At 37.0% G+C, this 17,617-nt stretch overlaps 3 protein-coding genes across 6 annotated transcripts in view; 1 reads left to right on the top strand and 2 right to left on the bottom strand.

The window, feature by feature from the left end:
* Positions 1 to 1,906: 1,906 nt before the first annotated feature.
* On the bottom strand, positions 1,907 to 3,869 carry LOC110449208. The gene is made up of 2 exons (XM_021495912.1): positions 3,818 to 3,869; positions 1,907 to 3,315 (listed from the first exon to the last, which is right to left on the bottom strand). Exons 1-2 carry the CDS (start codon positions 3,867 to 3,869, stop codon positions 1,907 to 1,909), a joined length of 1,461 nt encoding a protein of 486 aa, XP_021351587.1.
* Positions 3,870 to 4,091: 222 nt separating this feature from the next.
* LOC110449227 overlaps positions 4,092 to 17,617 on the top strand; it is a 60,671-nt gene continuing 47,145 nt past the window's right edge. Inside the window, exons 1-5 of the mRNA XM_021495950.1 lie at positions 4,092 to 4,282; positions 6,005 to 6,113; positions 6,951 to 7,038; positions 8,578 to 8,684; positions 10,093 to 10,216. Coding sequence (XP_021351625.1) covers positions 4,182 to 4,282; positions 6,005 to 6,113; positions 6,951 to 7,038; positions 8,578 to 8,684; positions 10,093 to 10,216 — 529 coding nt within the window. The 5' untranslated portion in view covers positions 4,092 to 4,181. The remainder of the gene's footprint in view (positions 4,283 to 6,004; positions 6,114 to 6,950; positions 7,039 to 8,577; positions 8,685 to 10,092; positions 10,217 to 17,617) is intronic.
* The window catches only part of LOC110449228 (testicular haploid expressed gene protein-like), a 45,740-nt gene continuing 40,273 nt past the window's right edge, over positions 12,151 to 17,617 (bottom strand). For 3 of the 4 annotated variants that reach the window (XM_021495951.1, XM_021495954.1, XM_021495953.1), the window contains 3 exons: positions 16,458 to 16,508; positions 14,791 to 15,046; positions 12,151 to 14,004 (listed from right to left, as the gene is read on the bottom strand). In XM_021495951.1, the coding sequence (XP_021351626.1) occupies positions 13,714 to 14,004; positions 14,791 to 15,046; positions 16,458 to 16,508 (598 nt within the window). In that variant the 3' untranslated portion in view covers positions 12,151 to 13,713. The remainder of the gene's footprint in view (positions 14,005 to 14,790; positions 15,047 to 16,457; positions 16,509 to 17,617) is intronic. The other variant, XM_021495955.1, reaches the window with a different exon arrangement.

The following is a 17,617-nucleotide window of genomic DNA, read 5'->3' as shown; positions in this document are numbered from 1 at the left end:
TCAATTACAGCATCTGGTAGGATAGACTCATTCAGATCAAAGTACCTGTTGACTTTACGTGTTAAGTCGCACGTACCTGACCATAACGCTAACAATACTGGGCCATGTGTGCTTATAAACTGGTCTATATTATCGAGTTCACAAGGTAACTGGTTCCCTTTCCTGGTTTAATATACCAGCTTATACTTGAAGCAGCATACCGACCTTTTAGTTGATCTCGAAGTTGCCTCCCCGTGCTGTCAGACACAATGACAAGATGGCGGGGAAAATTCGGCGATTCAAACAGATTTACGACTTCTTCTTCGGTTCTCTGTAAATATTTAGATAGTCTGAACACTCTGATTTGTTCCGTTTCACTTATTTTCCTAAGTAATGGAATATTCTGTTCATACACAGACTTGATTACGATGTATTTGAATCGTCGTGAAAAGCAAGGTAATAAACATCGCTCAGCTGGCCGTCAGCTGGTCAGAGTTGCACATTATCATTTTTCGGAATTTACAATGAAAGTTTCCAAAATATTTAACTATTTATCGCCTCGATATTTTTTGCTACTTATTTACCAATCCTCAAGATATATCAATCTCAGATTACGCATTTAAATCACTTTCCTCGTTGGAGATTTGATCCTCTCAAAATTTTCTGATCCGCCATAGGTGCGCGCGCGACCAGCTGTGTGCATCTTTGTTATCTGTATCTGTATCTGTATGTTACTGGAAGACCTCAAATTTGAGTATAAATTCCAGGGTTGGAGGAGTGCGCTTTTAGTTATATTGTTTCATTTTGTAGTGCTGTCTTGAAGCTCTTAAGTTTTTGCAATTTGACGAGGTCTTCTGGTAGATTATTCCACTCTGTTGTTGTTCGAGGAAAAATTTTTTTTTTTAATATGTCCGTATTACACTGGAAGTGTCGGTAATTTTCACTATTTTTTGATCTGGTACGGGTGTTTGATGGAGTCAATATGTGATCTACAGGTATGGCCACTAGCCCCTTCACGATCTTATAAAAGAGGACAAGCNGGGTCCCATATCGTACAGCTGTATTCCAGGACGGATCTCACCAACGATTTGTATGCTGTCAGTTTCAGTGACGCTGGACACTTTCGTAGGTTTCGTCTTAGGAATCCTAGAGTGGAATTTGCCTTGTTGGTTGTGATACGGATATGAGAGTCCCACTTCATGGAGTTGTGAATGGTCGACCCCAAGTATGGATTTTCTTCTACTTCTTTGAGTAATTGGCCCGACAGTTGGTAGTTGTAGGCACTAGGCGATTTGGATCTTGATGTTCTCAGGATATAACATTTTGACGCGTTGAAAGACATACCCCATTTCGTTGCCCATTCTTCCAAGGACTTGAGGTCTTTTTGGAAGTCCAGGTGGTCTTGGAGGCATCGAATTGGACGGTATAGCAGACAATCATCAGCAAATAGACGTACAGTAGATGTTACGCAGTCGGGCAAGTCATTGATGTGACAGAGGAAGAGTATAGGTCCCAGGACCGTCCCCTGGGGGACCCCTGAATCTACCTTAACTCGTGTTGAATGGCTGCCGTCTACAAGTACTCGTTGGGTCCGTGATGTCAGGAAGGCCTTGATCCATTTTAGTATGTCGGGGTTCACACCGAAATTCTCTAGTTTGTACAGGAGTTTTGAATGGGGAACCTTGTCGAAGGCCTTACTGAAATCCAGGATGGCAGTGTCCACTTGTAGCTTCCTGTCGTACATGCTGGTGATGTCATAGGTGGTAATTAGTAGCTGAGATTCACAGGAGTGTCCTGACCTGAAGCCATGTTGTAGATGTGTCAGTATGTTGTATTCCTCGAGATGGTTCCTGAGGTGGCGGCAGATAATATGCTCAACCAGTTTACAACACACACACGTGAGCGACACTGGCCTGTAGTTGCTGGGTTAATGGCGATTACCCTTCTTAAAGATTGGTGTGATGTTGGCATTCCTCCAGTCATCAGGGAGTTCACCGGTCAGGATTGATTGTTTGGATATATGGGTCATTGCAGGGGCAAGTTCGTTTGAGCACTGTTGAAGGACACGATTTGCTAGGTTGTCTGGACCGCTAGCCTTACTGACTTTGATTTCACGGATCAACTTCTCAACTCCCTTCTCATCTATAATGAGGTTCCTCATGATGGGATACTTGGATGTGGTGAGAGGTGGGAGATCCGGATCGGGGGGCTCCTTTGTGAACACCGACCGAAACTGTCGGTTTAGGGCCTCCGCCTTGTCTGTACTGTCGGTGAGTAGTTTGTTACCCTCTTTTAGTGGAGCAATTCCGATGTTGTCCTGCTTCCTGGCCTTGATGTATCGCCAGAAGGGTTTGTTGTTTTTCTGCTCAATTCCTGCCTGCAATGTACGCTCTAAGTGGGACCATTCTGCAGTTCGGAGAGCCTTTTGGGTTTCCCTTTTGTGGACTCTGTACGCACGCCAGTCAGCATCCTTTCCACTTTTCCTAGCCTTGTTGTAGAGGCGATGTTTCCTCTTTATGAGGCGGCGTTCTGGTCTGCCAACCCATGGTAGCTGATTTGGTTTCGTGGAGGTCAATTTGGATGGAATGCGCTCGTCAATGATGGAATTTAAGCCGTTTTTGAATTCCGTCCAGTTTTCCTCAACCGAGTCACTAGAATTAGTGATTTTGTCACTGAGGTTGGTCGCATCCTCCTTAACAGCCTTCCAGTCAACATTCTTGTACATCAGTACTTTACGCGGCATCTTCTTGTGGTACACAGGTTTGATGTCCTCGTCTATCGTTACCATATCATGGTCTGATATACCGGGGATTGTCTGTACATGTTTGACAAGAGAAGGGTTGCTGGTGATGTAGAGGTCTAGGACATTTCCGTTCCTACTAGGCTGTTTCTGGACGTTGGTCAGGGAGAATGTGTCCAGTGTGTCCAGGAAGATGTTATGGACAGCTGATTGTGTCGCTCCTGGTGTGACTGAAGATGAGTTCCAATTTATATGTGGTAGGTTGAAGTCTCCTGCTAGCAGCAGATGTTTATAGGATGAGTTGGTGATTTTGTTGATTGATGATTCTAAGCCCCTGATGTAGTCCTCGCCTGTAGCAGGTGGTCTATAGTATGAGCCTATCCTCACCTTCTTAGCACCTTTGAGTTGCACCTCCACCCATAAAAGTTCACTATTACAGTCAGGATCAGGAATTTCTGATACTGAGAAGCAGTCTTTAATACAAATAAATACTCCTCCTCCTTGGTGGTTCCTATCCTTCCTAAACACAGTAAACCCCTCTGGGAAGACCTCACTGTCCTTGATGTTACTGCTTAACCAGGATTCACAGCCTATCACTGCATCAGGTAGTCATAAAAGGAATGAGGTCAAATGTCAACTTTATGTGCTAGTCGGAGGTCAAGGTTAACATGGGTTAAAAGCTACAACAATATTCTTCTCAAGTTCCATAAGGTCTAGGGTCATGCTATTTGGCCAGTACAAATGTAAGAATATCTGGGTCGAAGTGCTATATTTCCTCATAAAAATGACCTTGACCTACGTTTAAGGTCACAGGTGTCAAATATTTGGACTAGAGTCATGATACTTGGTTATGTTATGTAGTCCAGCTGTGTGAATCGTTTTCATCATTACAGTAATGAGGTAAAATGTCAACTTTAAGTGCTAGCTGGAGTCAAAGGTCAACGTGGGTTAAAAGCTTTAAAACTAAAACTTCAAAAAGTAATATCTTAAATTCAGAACCGCCTGAAGTTACCTTTGTGTCAGCTGTTTTATGTAACAAAAGAAACAGGTGAGCGATACAGGTCCTCTGGGCCTCTTGTTATGGTTTGAGTTTTTTACCAGGTACAAATTGTAAGTCCAGCATGGTTTCCTCACGTGAAGACTGGTGCATTTGCTCCCACACCCCACCGCCCCCTGTTAGCTCCGCTGCAATACGCTACGTTGTGAGCGATGCGCAGTTTTGTTACATACACATGTACATGTCCACAATGTCATTAATTATATGTATCTTTACTGTTTTGCCAAAAAATGGGGATATATTTGGTTCTTTTTGGGTAAATCATGCGAGAACCTGTCTAAATGTAAATCAGGTACATGTAGTCGATAAGCTGACTACTAGCTCCGGTATAGCCGGATACCATTTTGCGCATTCTAAAAGCACATGTACCGAGTGGAGCAAGAAGTTTGTAAATAGGACTCCATAATGGGCAAACCAACAAAACAACACCGAAAAAAGAAATTCAACTATGATCAGAACAGAAAGAAGCAATGGATGAAATCTAAAAAGATGCCAACAATTGAATGGTAGGTATATATTGTGTATGGTGTAACGTGGTCAATTTTCAGTAGATGCGTCAATATAGCAAGTAGACTAATGGTATATGGCATCGACACCAGTGAGTTAGCGGTGAGTTAATAAGAAATTCTTGTTTGTTTGGAACAGAATCTCACTTCAATTTTTTTTTCTCGAGAGCATTCAATGTAACTCCAACGCACCCTATAAGCTATCAAGTCAGAGGATAAATGTCGTCTCAACCGTTATCTACATCTTCGTGCATCACAGTCAGGGGTTCGTCTGTTCGTTGCAAATGTCCGAAATACATATATGCTGTACTGATATGGGTCACAACACATATGTTTATGTGTGATGTGACCCATATTAGTAAAGCATATGTACATGTGTATATCAGACATTTGTGTAGTGGGGGAGGGTTTTGGGTACAATATATATTGATTAGACGTTTAATCAATATTCTCGTCCTATTACATTTGTAACTGAACCCCTGTGCGTGCACTGAAGGTTGAGATTTCCCTCTTTTCTTCCATACTCAAAATAAACATGCCAGCTGTGTCAATACTCTTCAACTTCGACAGGATACTCTAAAACGTTCAATATACTGAACATTATTTATTATCTACACTACTACTTCTATCGGATATAATTTTGCCAACTTATAATTGACAATTGCACTCCATCAAGGAGTCCATCACTTAATGGAAGATGATGATAGACTACGACGCGGCACCAGACAAAAGCATCTCATCGTGTAAACCTCTAACAATGCTTATATTCCATGACTGGTGTGCATGAATACAATTATGTTTATTTTAAAGGGGTGACTAACCCTGAACATAAAAACATTTGAAGCACATAGTGAACAATATTTATCCACCGCTCAACCAAGTTGGCGGGGGATATACAAATGGGGTCCGTGTATCCGTTCGTCTTGACTGCATCTAGTTAAGAAGAATTGGTGTCGTCCATGAATACCTTACTACAACTGCTACACCGTCGATATTTTCATGATTAATGTATCTAGGGTGGCTCTATTGATTCAATTTCGCACATGCTGAATTTGACCTTATACATTTCACACTTCGGCGACCAACAATTAGTTGTTTTTATATTGACTTGTACTGAAATAATGAGCAGGGGATATCGATGCCGGCATCTTGTTTTATTTAATTTCCATCAACTGTAATATATCAGTTTATGTATCTTTTAATATTGATATATAATAAGCACACAAATAGTTCACTCAACACAGTTAACACAATAGAACTATTTCCAACACCAACGTCATTTGGCAGACTTGCCTCGGACGGAAAATGTCATGACATACTTTAGCTTGCCAACTCTCACTATTTAGGAAGGAGACTACTGATTTTGGATCCTAAAATTGAGCATTTTCAACCAGTGAATTTGCTACTATTCCTATTTTCTAAGGTCTCATGATTTCAACTGAAAGAACAGCTCAATAGATGCTATTTAAAAGTGTTATCTTTTCCCTAGGGTGTATACATACACAAATAATATTTTTGCATTTAATTCTGAGCCTTCGTAATTTCACCAATGGAAATTTCAAAAAGTTGGCAAGTATATGTTGATGCATGGTTACACTGTAAATTCCTGTCTTTCATGTGCATGTGAGAAATGTTTTCCTTTTCTAAAACTGGCTAGCACCTTTGGAGTGCGAGAGAACGACACGTCATGTCATTTTACCATATGAGTTTTTATTTTGACAGTAAACAGATAAGAAATGCTTGGGACTCGACTAGATCGATGCAGGAGAACATGAAGGAAATGGGTCTAGCCACGGACCCAAACAAAACCTTAAAAGTACCTAAAACCAAGGCAAGTACAGGGCCTCCTTTTGAGGGGAGGGGACTGGGGGGGGGGGGGGGGTNATTTTCAGGCCAAGACTCAGCCCAGTTCCCAACGGAAAATATCCTTTTTTTGTAAATGTCATGATCAGCATGCATTGACTCATTCACCCTTAAAGTCACATATTTGAATTCTAACCTTACCAAACGAGTCCAGTTAAGATATGTTTAGCAGTGTTTTTTCTACCTTAATTCGACAACAGCCTGCTCCTTTGTGAAGTGAGAAAATCTAGCAGTATTTGTATTGAAATTGGGAATATTGTCATTTTAGGAAAATAAGGCACTTTTAAGCTATATATATAGCTAGGGGAAACAGCATGTATTCGCCTGTAAGACTGAGCAAAAAAAGTCACTATGCAGGGGTGAATGAGTTTTACATAGATGTTATTTTTATTTTTTGACTCAACAGTTTTTGAAGTATACATGATGTTTAAATATAGGTAAGCCCCGGCCCAGCTAGCCCCCCGTCTCAACACAGTTAAACAACACTGTGTTTGCTCTTGTCTGAAATATAGAGCTATAATATAATGCTTGTCCCATTGCATTCATAACGCTAAGAATATATTAAATAGCAATTAGCGTCCACAAATTTAGCTGTCATTTTTATTAGCACACCTCAGAGAATGTGTATGTTTATGTACTTCGTACCGATACCAGCATATGACTGACGAAAATTCCTTCATTTTGATTTGCTTAGTGTAAAAGTACTGTAGTAGGTTCAAGGCTGTGATTTTGAAATTTAATGCAGCAGTAGTACTCTTGACTATAATTGATAATAATTATCTCCCTTGAAATGACTCTTTTTCAGGACTTCCTTATTACCAGTATTCCAGGAACATCTAAAAAGAGAGAGAAGATAGAGGACAGTGTTCCCACCAAACAATATGTGGCATTGGGTAATAGTTACATACTAGATCAGTCCGTATACATAATTACACATCCATTAACACATTTTGTCTGATGATCACCACCTGATCAAGATTTACTTGTGCGATATAAGAGGAAGATACCTGGAATTTTCACCCAGTCAAACTTTAGCCCTTCGCTCGTGGAATCCAAATTTGCCTAGTGTTGATGGTCTATATGTTGTTTGGATCAACAAACATTTACCAACAAAAACACATTGTCATTAGGTATATTGAAATATTAAAACAATCGTTTCATAATAGGTTAAAATTGATATTGAATTTAAAACCAAATTTACTTTTATTCTGTATTATATTTTACTCTGAATACTCTAGGGGAGGTATTTAGCCAAGTTTTTGTTTTCTGAAACTTGCTGTCTATCCAAGTAAATCTTCAGTTTAAAGGACATGAGCAATGACTTCATTGGTAGAGTTCTTTGATACATTAGGTAGAAAGAATTGAACAGAAATATACTCTGGATGATATTTAACCTTTACCTGTGCATGTTGACTCCTTGTACAGAGTATTGTGGGGCAATATGCACTTATATCCATACATTTACCAATTCAACCTTTCAATTTTTTGATGGAAGAGAAAGCAATGTTCAAGGTTTCAGTTAGCCTACATATTGGGCTGTATGAACTCCTTAAATGGCTTTTGACACACAAAATGTGATAGCTTTGCATGAATATATATACATGTCTTTTTTATGAACGAATATGGGCCAGTTCCCTTCTCCAGTTTTGGCATTATTTCCCCTATTTCAGTTAAAAATTCACCTACATGTAACTAAAATACTACCACACGAATATCTGTCTTGGTTCCATTTTATTTTCGATTTTCCATCAGTTCCACAACCAAGTGATTTATTTCATTTTCCCTGTGTTGATGTTAATTTTCACTGCTGATATTTTATGATATATATTGAACAGCGAGGAACAAAATTAAAGATGCCATCCATGCCCCGTTGGACTCTCCCCCTGACTCCAGCCTGCAGCCCTCGCTGGACGGGTCATGCACCTACAGTGCAGATTTTCCCCCATTTCAAAAAGCATACTAACTTTGTATTCCTGCATTAATCCCAGCTGCCTTGCTATATAAAGGGGTCAGAATTTGTAATTTAAGCCTGATTTTACCCCTAACATTTATGTCTTGCACAAACACTGAAATTGTTAGCGAAAAATAAAAATTACTTTCTACTGGGTATTCCCAGTTTGACAAAGTAGTAGTTTGAAATGCCATTTTTTTTTTTTTTCAAAAATCTGTTTATCATGGGCCAATATTCAATACGCGTACGCTTACTCCAAAGTCTAGGTCTTGTACAGTCACTAGATGATGTGGGAGATTTATAGGAATTTGATTGTCTCTAACATCATTTTACCAGCCCCATATAAATCATATCTTAAACTAATTAGTAACAGCTTCAGTAGTCAGTTATTTCTCCAAAAACATGTAGAAATTAAGTTTAAAAAACCTTGAGCATGGGTTTTAGTTATACATTTTGTAATATTGCTAATTACATATTTCAGAGTTGGAAGCCGAAGCCAATATTCCCCAGAAGAGACGTCTGAGGCTGTCGGAGCCAGAGACTCGCTACTGTATCTATATGATGGAGAGATACGGCGAAGACTATAAAGTGAGGAACTAGGAGGGGGCTAAGTTCAGGGTGTATAAGATTTAACTTTATAGGAAGCTTGTCTGTTAGTAAGCACACCATCATCAGATAGTGGGTTTTCCTTAATGCCTTTTAACCCATCATCTTCCATCCCTCCTAAAACATAGTTTACTATCATTATTTCTTATGAAGTACTGGATGGATCTTTCTCAAATTTCAGCATGATCCCATGATCCTGAATTGTAGACTATTGTTGCTGTTTCACTTTGAGACTGAATTTAGCACTGCTTTGTATAATGGTGACAATATTTCTCGAGCAAAGTACCTGACAGATATTGCTCCTATTTTAGATGTTGGTTCCCTTGATCCTTATTGGGCATGTTTTCAATTTGAGACTGATCAATAAAGTTGCAGCCAGGCAGCTATCTTTTAATTTAACATTTCAAGTTTATTATTGCATTTTCCTCAAAAAGTACTGGACAGACCTTCCTCAAATATCGTATGTAGTTTTTCCTTAGTCCTTGGTTGTTTGTGTTTCTTTTTGAGACGGATCAATAAAACATGATGGCTGTCCCTTTGAGGGACTCGACAATCGGTTAAAATCAGTGCTGTGATGATTATACAGCTTGTTACACTGCCACCATTATACAGTAAAACCTTGTTATACTGTCACCATTATGCAGTAAAACCTTTAGCTTGTTACACTGTCACCATTATACAGTAAATCCTTGTTATACTGTCACCTTTATACAGTAAAACTTTGTTATATTGCCCCTATTATACAGTAAAACCTAATTGTTATACTGGCACCATTATACAGTAAATCCTTGTTATATTGTCACCATTATACAGGAAAACCTTGTTATACTGTCACCATTATACAGTAAAACCTTGTTATACTGCCACTATTATACAGTTAAACCTTATGCTGTCACCATTATACAGTAAAACTTTGTTATATTGCCACTATTATACAGTAAAACCTTGTTATACTGTCACCATTATACAGTAAAACCTTGTTATACTGCCATTATTATACATTAAAACCTTGTTATGCTGTCACCATTATACATTAAACCTTGTTATACTATCACCATTATACATTAAAACTTTATTATACTGTCACCATTATACAGTAAAACCTTGTTATACTGACACTATTCTAGTATACATCATGACCTTATTATATGCAACAATTTGTCCAGCAAGTAGGAGCTTTGGCAATATATTCAGGTGGCAGCTTGATCACCTGACATAAAGAATAATTTAATTAATTAGAAGAAAGGAAAAGGGCTTGTTGAAACATGGTGGTAAGTGGGGTGGCAAATAAAAAAAAAATGAATTAAGTTGAGGATTTACTCTACACAGTCTCAATGTTATTAGAGAAATAAGGTAAGACAAATAATCAGTGGATTGTTACATTACACAGGCCATGGCAAGGGACATAAAGAACTACTACCAGGACACGCCCAAACAAATCAAGGCTAAAATCAAGGCTTTCAAAAGTATTCCAGAACAGTACGGCGAATACCTCAAGAGCAAGGGAGTAACAGGTACGTCCTCATGACAGAGGTCAAGGTCAAAGTATCAGCATCATCTACCCAATAGAATCATTGCTTGTGAAACATGAAGGCTGTGTCAGATGAGATAATTTACTCATTTGATTCGTATTTTGGGAAAAGTGAACAATGTGTTTTGGACAAGATGATTGGTCGCATCATTTACCAATTCAATTTTCTACTTGCGAATCGTGAATGCTTTGTGTTGGATCAGATGATTGGTCCATGTAGACAGTGATCGTGGATAGACAGTCTGGCTACCATTGGTTGGAGTAGAGGAGGTGAAACTTGAATCTGAAGACAAAGTTTTAGACGTAAATGAAAACCCATCATCACAGTATGAAAAGTGATTTGATGCTGTGATTGGAACGGATGAGCAAAATTGTTATGAATATTTTCATCACAAACTTTGTACTGATATCATCACTTCCCATATATATCCTCCAAGTATGTTCCTCCTTGCAGTATCTTAAATATCTTCAGCAGGTCTGATCTGCGATAGAACTTGTGCCAAACTTGATGGTAAAGAAAATAAGGCTTGGAACAACTTAATCACTTATATAAAGGTGAAGTATGTACCTCCTGATTTGAAGAAAACTGAACATTTATTATAAAAAATATTTCCTTCAAAAATTATTTAATGTTCTGGCATAAATTTTTTAATGTTCTGGCATTAAGAATTGTCACCATCAGGAAATTCTATTTTGTTGAAGATTTTCTTTGATTTTTCGTTCTTCTTGTTAACATGTCGTAAAATAAACAGTCTGAGGTATTTCAGTTATCATGGCAGCTGTCTCATCAAGTGTGTCAAAAGACAACTTTCAGAATGAGTGGTGCCAGACAATGATTTACACATTTATCTTGTTTCCATGATGAGAGAAACAACTTCTGTATATAAAAGTGTATAAAAATAAAAAGTATTGTTTCCAAAACCCTACAGATGCTTTGTGATGATATTGATAGTGAATGATGATCACAAAGTCAGTACCGCTTCTCTCCCTCCGACTCATCATCGGTAACCCATGGTAGTTTTGTTCCATTAAATCACTTCAGAGCTAGTAAAATTGAACGTGGGTTACCGATGATGCCTCTGATCCACAAGCTAGGCTTTTCACCATATGTATACAGTAAACATTTGCTACAATAAACAAAAAATGGAAACTAATAGAAATTTAAGATAGTTTTGAAATGGTTTGATTACATTTGTTCTTGATTTTGTGATAATTCTTTTGAGTTCAATTGAACATGAAATATCAAATGAGAAATCATATTGCATGTTCATTTGGAAATCCCCTGAAAAGCTGTTTTCCGGGAGAAGGGTGCACAAGACAGAATTCAGGAAATGATTTGGGGAGAGGTGATGCTGACATTGAGACCTTGATTATATTATATGTGTTGGAACTATCACCTTCTGGTGATAGAATTAGGTTTAGGAGTGGCACTCTCTGGAAGTGGGGGTATACCCTACAACATATAATTCATATTGATATAATTAAGGGACAACCTATCGCAACATGTAATTCAGAACTGCTGATGCATCAAGGCAGAAAGCTTATTGGAAATTTCCATTGGTGTCTGGTTGACATTCTGGATCTACATGTAACTGGCAACAAATGCAACAGGGACCAGAAGAAAGCCTCCAAAACTATAGATTTGTAGTTTCTTTGTTGTTTAATATGTAAATATATGGATTGAAATTCATATTTTATATGTTTATGATTTTATAAACCTAGTGCATCACATGGAAACTTTTCTTAGTTAAGATGTCCTATACCCCACACATACACATTGTAGAGTATGTTTTGTAAGCAAGTGTGCTGTATGCTGTGCTAAATATTCAGAATTTTTATTTCAATCCCTAAAAATAGTATTGTTTTAGTTAGATGGTGAAGTCACTTAATAATGAATAATAAGTCAAAGAGCCGATAGATTTTTTTTTGCATTTTAATTCACATAACACACGTGTAGAAGATATTTGCTGCAACTGTCTCACTCCTGATAACAATGATATTTGGGGAAAAAACAACAGAACATAAGCAACAAAACATAACCAAACTATACTATAGCGGTAATAATGATTACAACAGAACACTCCCGACATATATCTCCTGTATAGGTTCCTACAATATCGGCACCCCAGTCCTTGTGGTATTATATAAATAATAAAGAACTGGAGTTAATACAATGTTATAAACATAGTTTCTATGCATGGATGCTTTCAACCAAATGCTAAAATATTTCAAAAGGAAAATATTTAATGTTATGTCCACTAAATGAAATCAAGACAACCTGCTTGAGATTGTTAATGTTTATGACAGTCAGGATTTCATTTGCTGGAATCTGTTTCAATAAATAAAAATAAATAAACATAATCCTTAGTTAAATTGTAATACTTGGTCTCACCACATAGTATACTAGTAACAAGAAAAAGATTAGCACACAAGATTTCCTAGGCATCATACAACAAGAAAAAATATCTTGTTTAACAGCAGATAAGCCAAGGAAACTTATTTCATTGTAAAATAAGAATTCATTTAACTTTATAACATTGGTATTTCCAAAACTTAAGCTAAAGTGTTGAGCTTGAAATATTTCCTTATTTGTTTCCCTGAAACATCTTTCGACCAGTCAATTATACCAGTTGTCTCCCCTTATATAGATAATCACAATGCAAAAGGCTACATATCTGTTTATGTACAAGGGTCCTTATCTTACTTTTTATAAAGTAATCAGCATTATTTCATTAAAATTGAATTATTTTGAAGGAATTAAGTTCAGAAGTTATTGAATTCGTATAACAGTTAATTTATTTGTAAAATTATTACAGTAGCAAACCAGCCTTTTTTGTGTACCTGTTTGGAAATTAAAAAGTAATTTAAAATTTAAGACTTGTCAGATAATCATATTGGAACCTCAGTCTATAAAAATCAACACATTTCATGTGATGTAAATCTGTATTACACTGCTTCAAGTCCACCTATTATAGGGATGGCTGATACAGGCACAAATCATTCCTTTGTTTCACACCTCCGTTGCTTTGAAATGAACTAATCTATTCTATCATACCATGGTGAAATTTTATAATTGATTTGAACAGTGAAATATTTTCATTGCAAATCCATTTCATGGGAATGCATAGTTACTTTATCAAAACATGGAACAATTTACGTAACTTTAACAATAAAACTGTTAGTTACTTTTATTGAAACATGGACCAATTTACGTAACTTTAACAAACATGGACCAATTTACATAACTTTAACAATAATACTGTTAGTTACTTTTATTGAAACATGGACCAGTTAACATAACTTTAACAATAATACTGTTTCGGTGACATCACAAGTAATAAATAATACTGTTCTTGTCAAATTGTGCATACTGGGTAAAAATAAGTTATTTCTTTACAATGATTCAGCATCTCAAACAAGCGCTTAGATATATAAATAGGTTTTATCACAGTGGCAAGATTTAATGTCCATGTTAATCTGCTAGCGCTGAATTGGTTGAGCTAGTTCGTCACAACGCTTAGGTATAACCCCCTTTAAGGCCGTTTCCTTCACCAAGAAAGCGTCTGGATTAAATTGCACATGATCCATTGAAGCTCTCACAACTGGCCTACATAGTTCCTGAAGCCTGCCCGATGCACTGCCACGCTTGGCTGCACGCGTGACGGGCCACATCTCATCTCGTGGCAGTTGATATCCTTCTACCGTGGCCTTGGGACGAGCAAGGTCAACACATCGACTTGAAGAAATGGCATTTCTTGCTCCCGGTGTTACCTACAGAACAAACATAAAATATAACATAAAATATACAAGGAAATCTATAAGAATTTCTGTTACTTTTACTGCCTGTAAATGTTGGACAAAAATAAAACAATGACTGAAAAATAAATGCTAAATTTGTTTTGGCCACACAAAAAACTTGATAACTTATATTTTGATAACACCTGCTTCTTTTTTCATGCTAAGAGTCGAATGACCGGTATCTTGGCTCTTGACCACTGAACACAACTCACTAAGCCACAATGTGCCGAGTTAGTAAAATCTCACCAAATAGCACTGAACAAGCTTAGCATTTATTATTCACACCAAACGAATGGATCTCATTTCGGAAAAATATGACTGAACAAGGTATGTAGTATGATCGGTTAAGTTATTATCAACATATTTATTTTTTATCATACAGATAATTCCCCATACAGTATTTTACTGATAAAAATTTGACACCTCAAAGATACTTCTGATTATTTATGAATTACTGGCAGATTTGGCCGTTAGTGTAAATAGTTTTATCAGAATCTGGTCAAATTTGACAAAGTTGATTTGCAGTCAACCAATCGGAACTTGGTCTGTTAATTATGCACAGATTTTGATCACCTTTAAGCATAGCATTTTTTGTTGTATCAATAGCAAATAGTGACCAAATCTCGTCAGAACAAGTCATATTTTACTGTTATTGTGCAGACCTTCAACCACTCGGAGCACAGTAAGTCAGTATGCTAATTATGTATGGAAGAAAATATTTGTGGTTTTTGTTGCCACTTTATGATGTTTTTTACTCACCGGCCATTGCGGTGGTCTAAACGGCCCATGTGGCCTGTCTTTGGGCGTTGATAGGCTTTGTATCCGTTCTGAAGCTGCGGCACTAAGAGCACTCCCAGCTATAATTGTTTCCACTTGGCGACTGGGCTGGAACTCGCGGTGTGGTGGGCGGGGGTAGGCCAGGTTCTGCGTGCGTGGGCGGTCACCTGCAGACAATGCCCCCTTCTGGACCGTCCATATTGGGCTCGACCTTCCGCAACTGAACAGGAATTGTGGTCTGAAATCAACAAATCACATTTAAATCGAGGGATTTTATTGACTTATGTAAGGCCAATCAGCTATATATGACATAGACACAGTACGTTTTGTAGTTATAGAAAAACTTGTAACTTCAACCATTCAATATACTTTCAAATATCTGTAAGCTGTAACTAGCCTTTCAATTCAGGATGCCCGAGAACAATTTTTGCAGGTCTGCATCCATGGAATGCACAACAGTTTAATAATACTGCTGCTGCTTTTTCTCATTTAAAATGAGAAATGTATCAATAAGTTTTATAACTTGAATAAGAAAATCTTGATAAAAACCCAATGCTAGGTTCTAAATCTTATTCAATTTGCCTAGAAAAGCTAATGTCATGATAAAGTGGATGTCATCTGCTGTTGTGACGTACGTCTCAACATATGAGCACAATCATACACGCAATACCAACATATATCACACCATATGAGCTCTAATACAGGTATTATCAACATATATCACACCATATGACATCAAAACGGGTATTATTAAAATATGTCACATCAAATGAGCGCCAATACAGGTATTATCAACATATATCGCACCATATGAGCTCTAATACAGGGACATTGTATTATCAACTCATGTTATAAATGATGACGTTCATGTTTAAGAAATATATTAAAGTCAACCAAAAATTAAACATTTTAAATGTTAAAAGAACTACAAACTTTTAGATTACATGTATACACATTTCTAGTTTTAAACCTTGGTACAATAATGTTAATGACACTAATTAGCTACACACAGTGTCTGTAACAGTTAGTCATAGCTTAAAATCGTTATAACGTTCAAGTTGGTTTCAGTAATATTTGTATTTATAATGACCCATCAAATAGATTTTGTATGACGGTGATCACTTTAATTCAGTTTAAAATCTGAAAATTTCATTTTATGTGAACTTAAATTATATGAATGGTATTGAATAAGTGATTGTATATATTTATAATAAATATCATTTCCCATGCCACAGAATTTAAAAAACTTCAACTTCCAAATTAGTAAATAACCAAACTGAAGGGCAAAATATTAACACAGTTAATTGGATAAAGGATATGAAAAAGCGAAACAAATTTGGTTTCAATAAAATAAGATAATAATAATGTTAGGAAATATAAAAAAAAAATCTAGATATTAAATACACATATTAATATATAACTATAATTCTCATTCTTTTAACTAAATTGATGGCAAGGAAATGTAAGTGTCAAGAAGGGTAGAGGATTGATTTTATTGACAGAAATAAAAGATTTAGATACCTCAACCTTGGTCAGTTTATGCTTTTCTCTAAGGTTAATACAACCATACATGAACCTCAGGAAAAGGCCGTTATAATTCCACATGTATAACAGTGTTAATTGTTAGTATTTAAACGGCTGTACACCACCTTTTGACATTAGGATACATTCTTTTCAAGTCCTGTTCTGTGTAAGGCTCCCTGTGGTAATAAATGTGTATAACTCCATCAACACACACACCCTTTAGGCGTTACAAATAAGGGACTGTATTGGGAATCAATTCTGTCAAGAATCCACATAGTTTTCTTCTTGGAAACAACAGAAACCCATGCTTAAACCAATTTACTGTCAAAGGCAAATGTGAAAGCATTCTCGATACATCTTTGGGAGAAATTCAGATTTTGTTAAAGAATGTGCTTCATGTTACAAAAACAAATTGTTTTGCTACCTGAAGTACTAAACATTTTGATGATACATGTATACGCAAAGTTCAACTGGTTACCATGGCAACCAAGATTAAAAACACAAATGAATATGTTCAAATTGCATGTAGTGTAGGAAAGGCTCAAACCATACACCCTCCTTTACTGTTAATATTAACAATGCTATCTAGTCTGGTTTCGATACCAATGTTAACATATATAAACATGTACATTATCAGACATCTGTGTTAATAATGGTTCTCCAAGTAAACACAAATTATTGCTGATGGTAAAATTTTAAACTTAATGTGCCACAATCATGATAAACAACCAGATACCACCAACATATAATTAATTAGATGCAGTGTATGCATCAGGACTGGACAATAAGGTAAGTCGATAGTCTGAGACAAGTGAAATCTACAGCTGGACTAGACAATAAGGTTAGGCGATAGTCTGAGTCGACGAGTGAAATCTTCAGCTGGACTAGACAATAAGGTTAGTCCATAGTCTGAGTCGACGAGTGAAATCTACGGCTGGACTAGACAATAAGGTTAGTCGATATTCTGAGTCGACGAGTGGAATCTACAGCTGGGCTAGACAATAAGGTTAGTCGATAGTCTGAGGCGACGAGTGAAATCTACAGCTGGACTAGCCAATAAGGTTAGTCGATAGTCTGAGTCGAGGAGTGAAATCTACAGCTGGACTAGACAAAAAGTTTGTCGATAGTCTGAGTCGACGAGTGAAAACAACAGATGGACTAGACAATAAGGTTAGTCGATAGACTGAGTCGACGAGTGAAATCTACAGCTAGACTAGACAATCAGGTTAGTCGATAGTCTGAGTCGACGAGAGAAATCTACAGCTGGACTAGACAATAATGTTAG

Source organism: Mizuhopecten yessoensis, unplaced genomic scaffold (genome assembly GCF_002113885.1).
Source record: "Mizuhopecten yessoensis strain PY_sf001 unplaced genomic scaffold, ASM211388v2 scaffold4535, whole genome shotgun sequence".
Lineage (NCBI taxonomy): Eukaryota > Metazoa > Mollusca > Bivalvia > Pectinida > Pectinidae > Mizuhopecten > Mizuhopecten yessoensis.
This window is presented reverse-complemented; position numbering and strand designations above follow the sequence as displayed.

Bases quoted from the DNA above. Each gene is read 5' to 3' on its own strand.
- LOC110449208 (XM_021495912.1), bottom strand. From the start codon at position 3,869: ATGCACCAGTCTTCACGTGAGGAAACCATGCTGGACTTACAATTTGTA. The intron at 3,316-3,817 runs GTAAAAAACTCA...TACCTGATGCAG, and splicing joins GGACTTACAATTTGTACCTG to TGATAGGCTGTGAATCCTGG.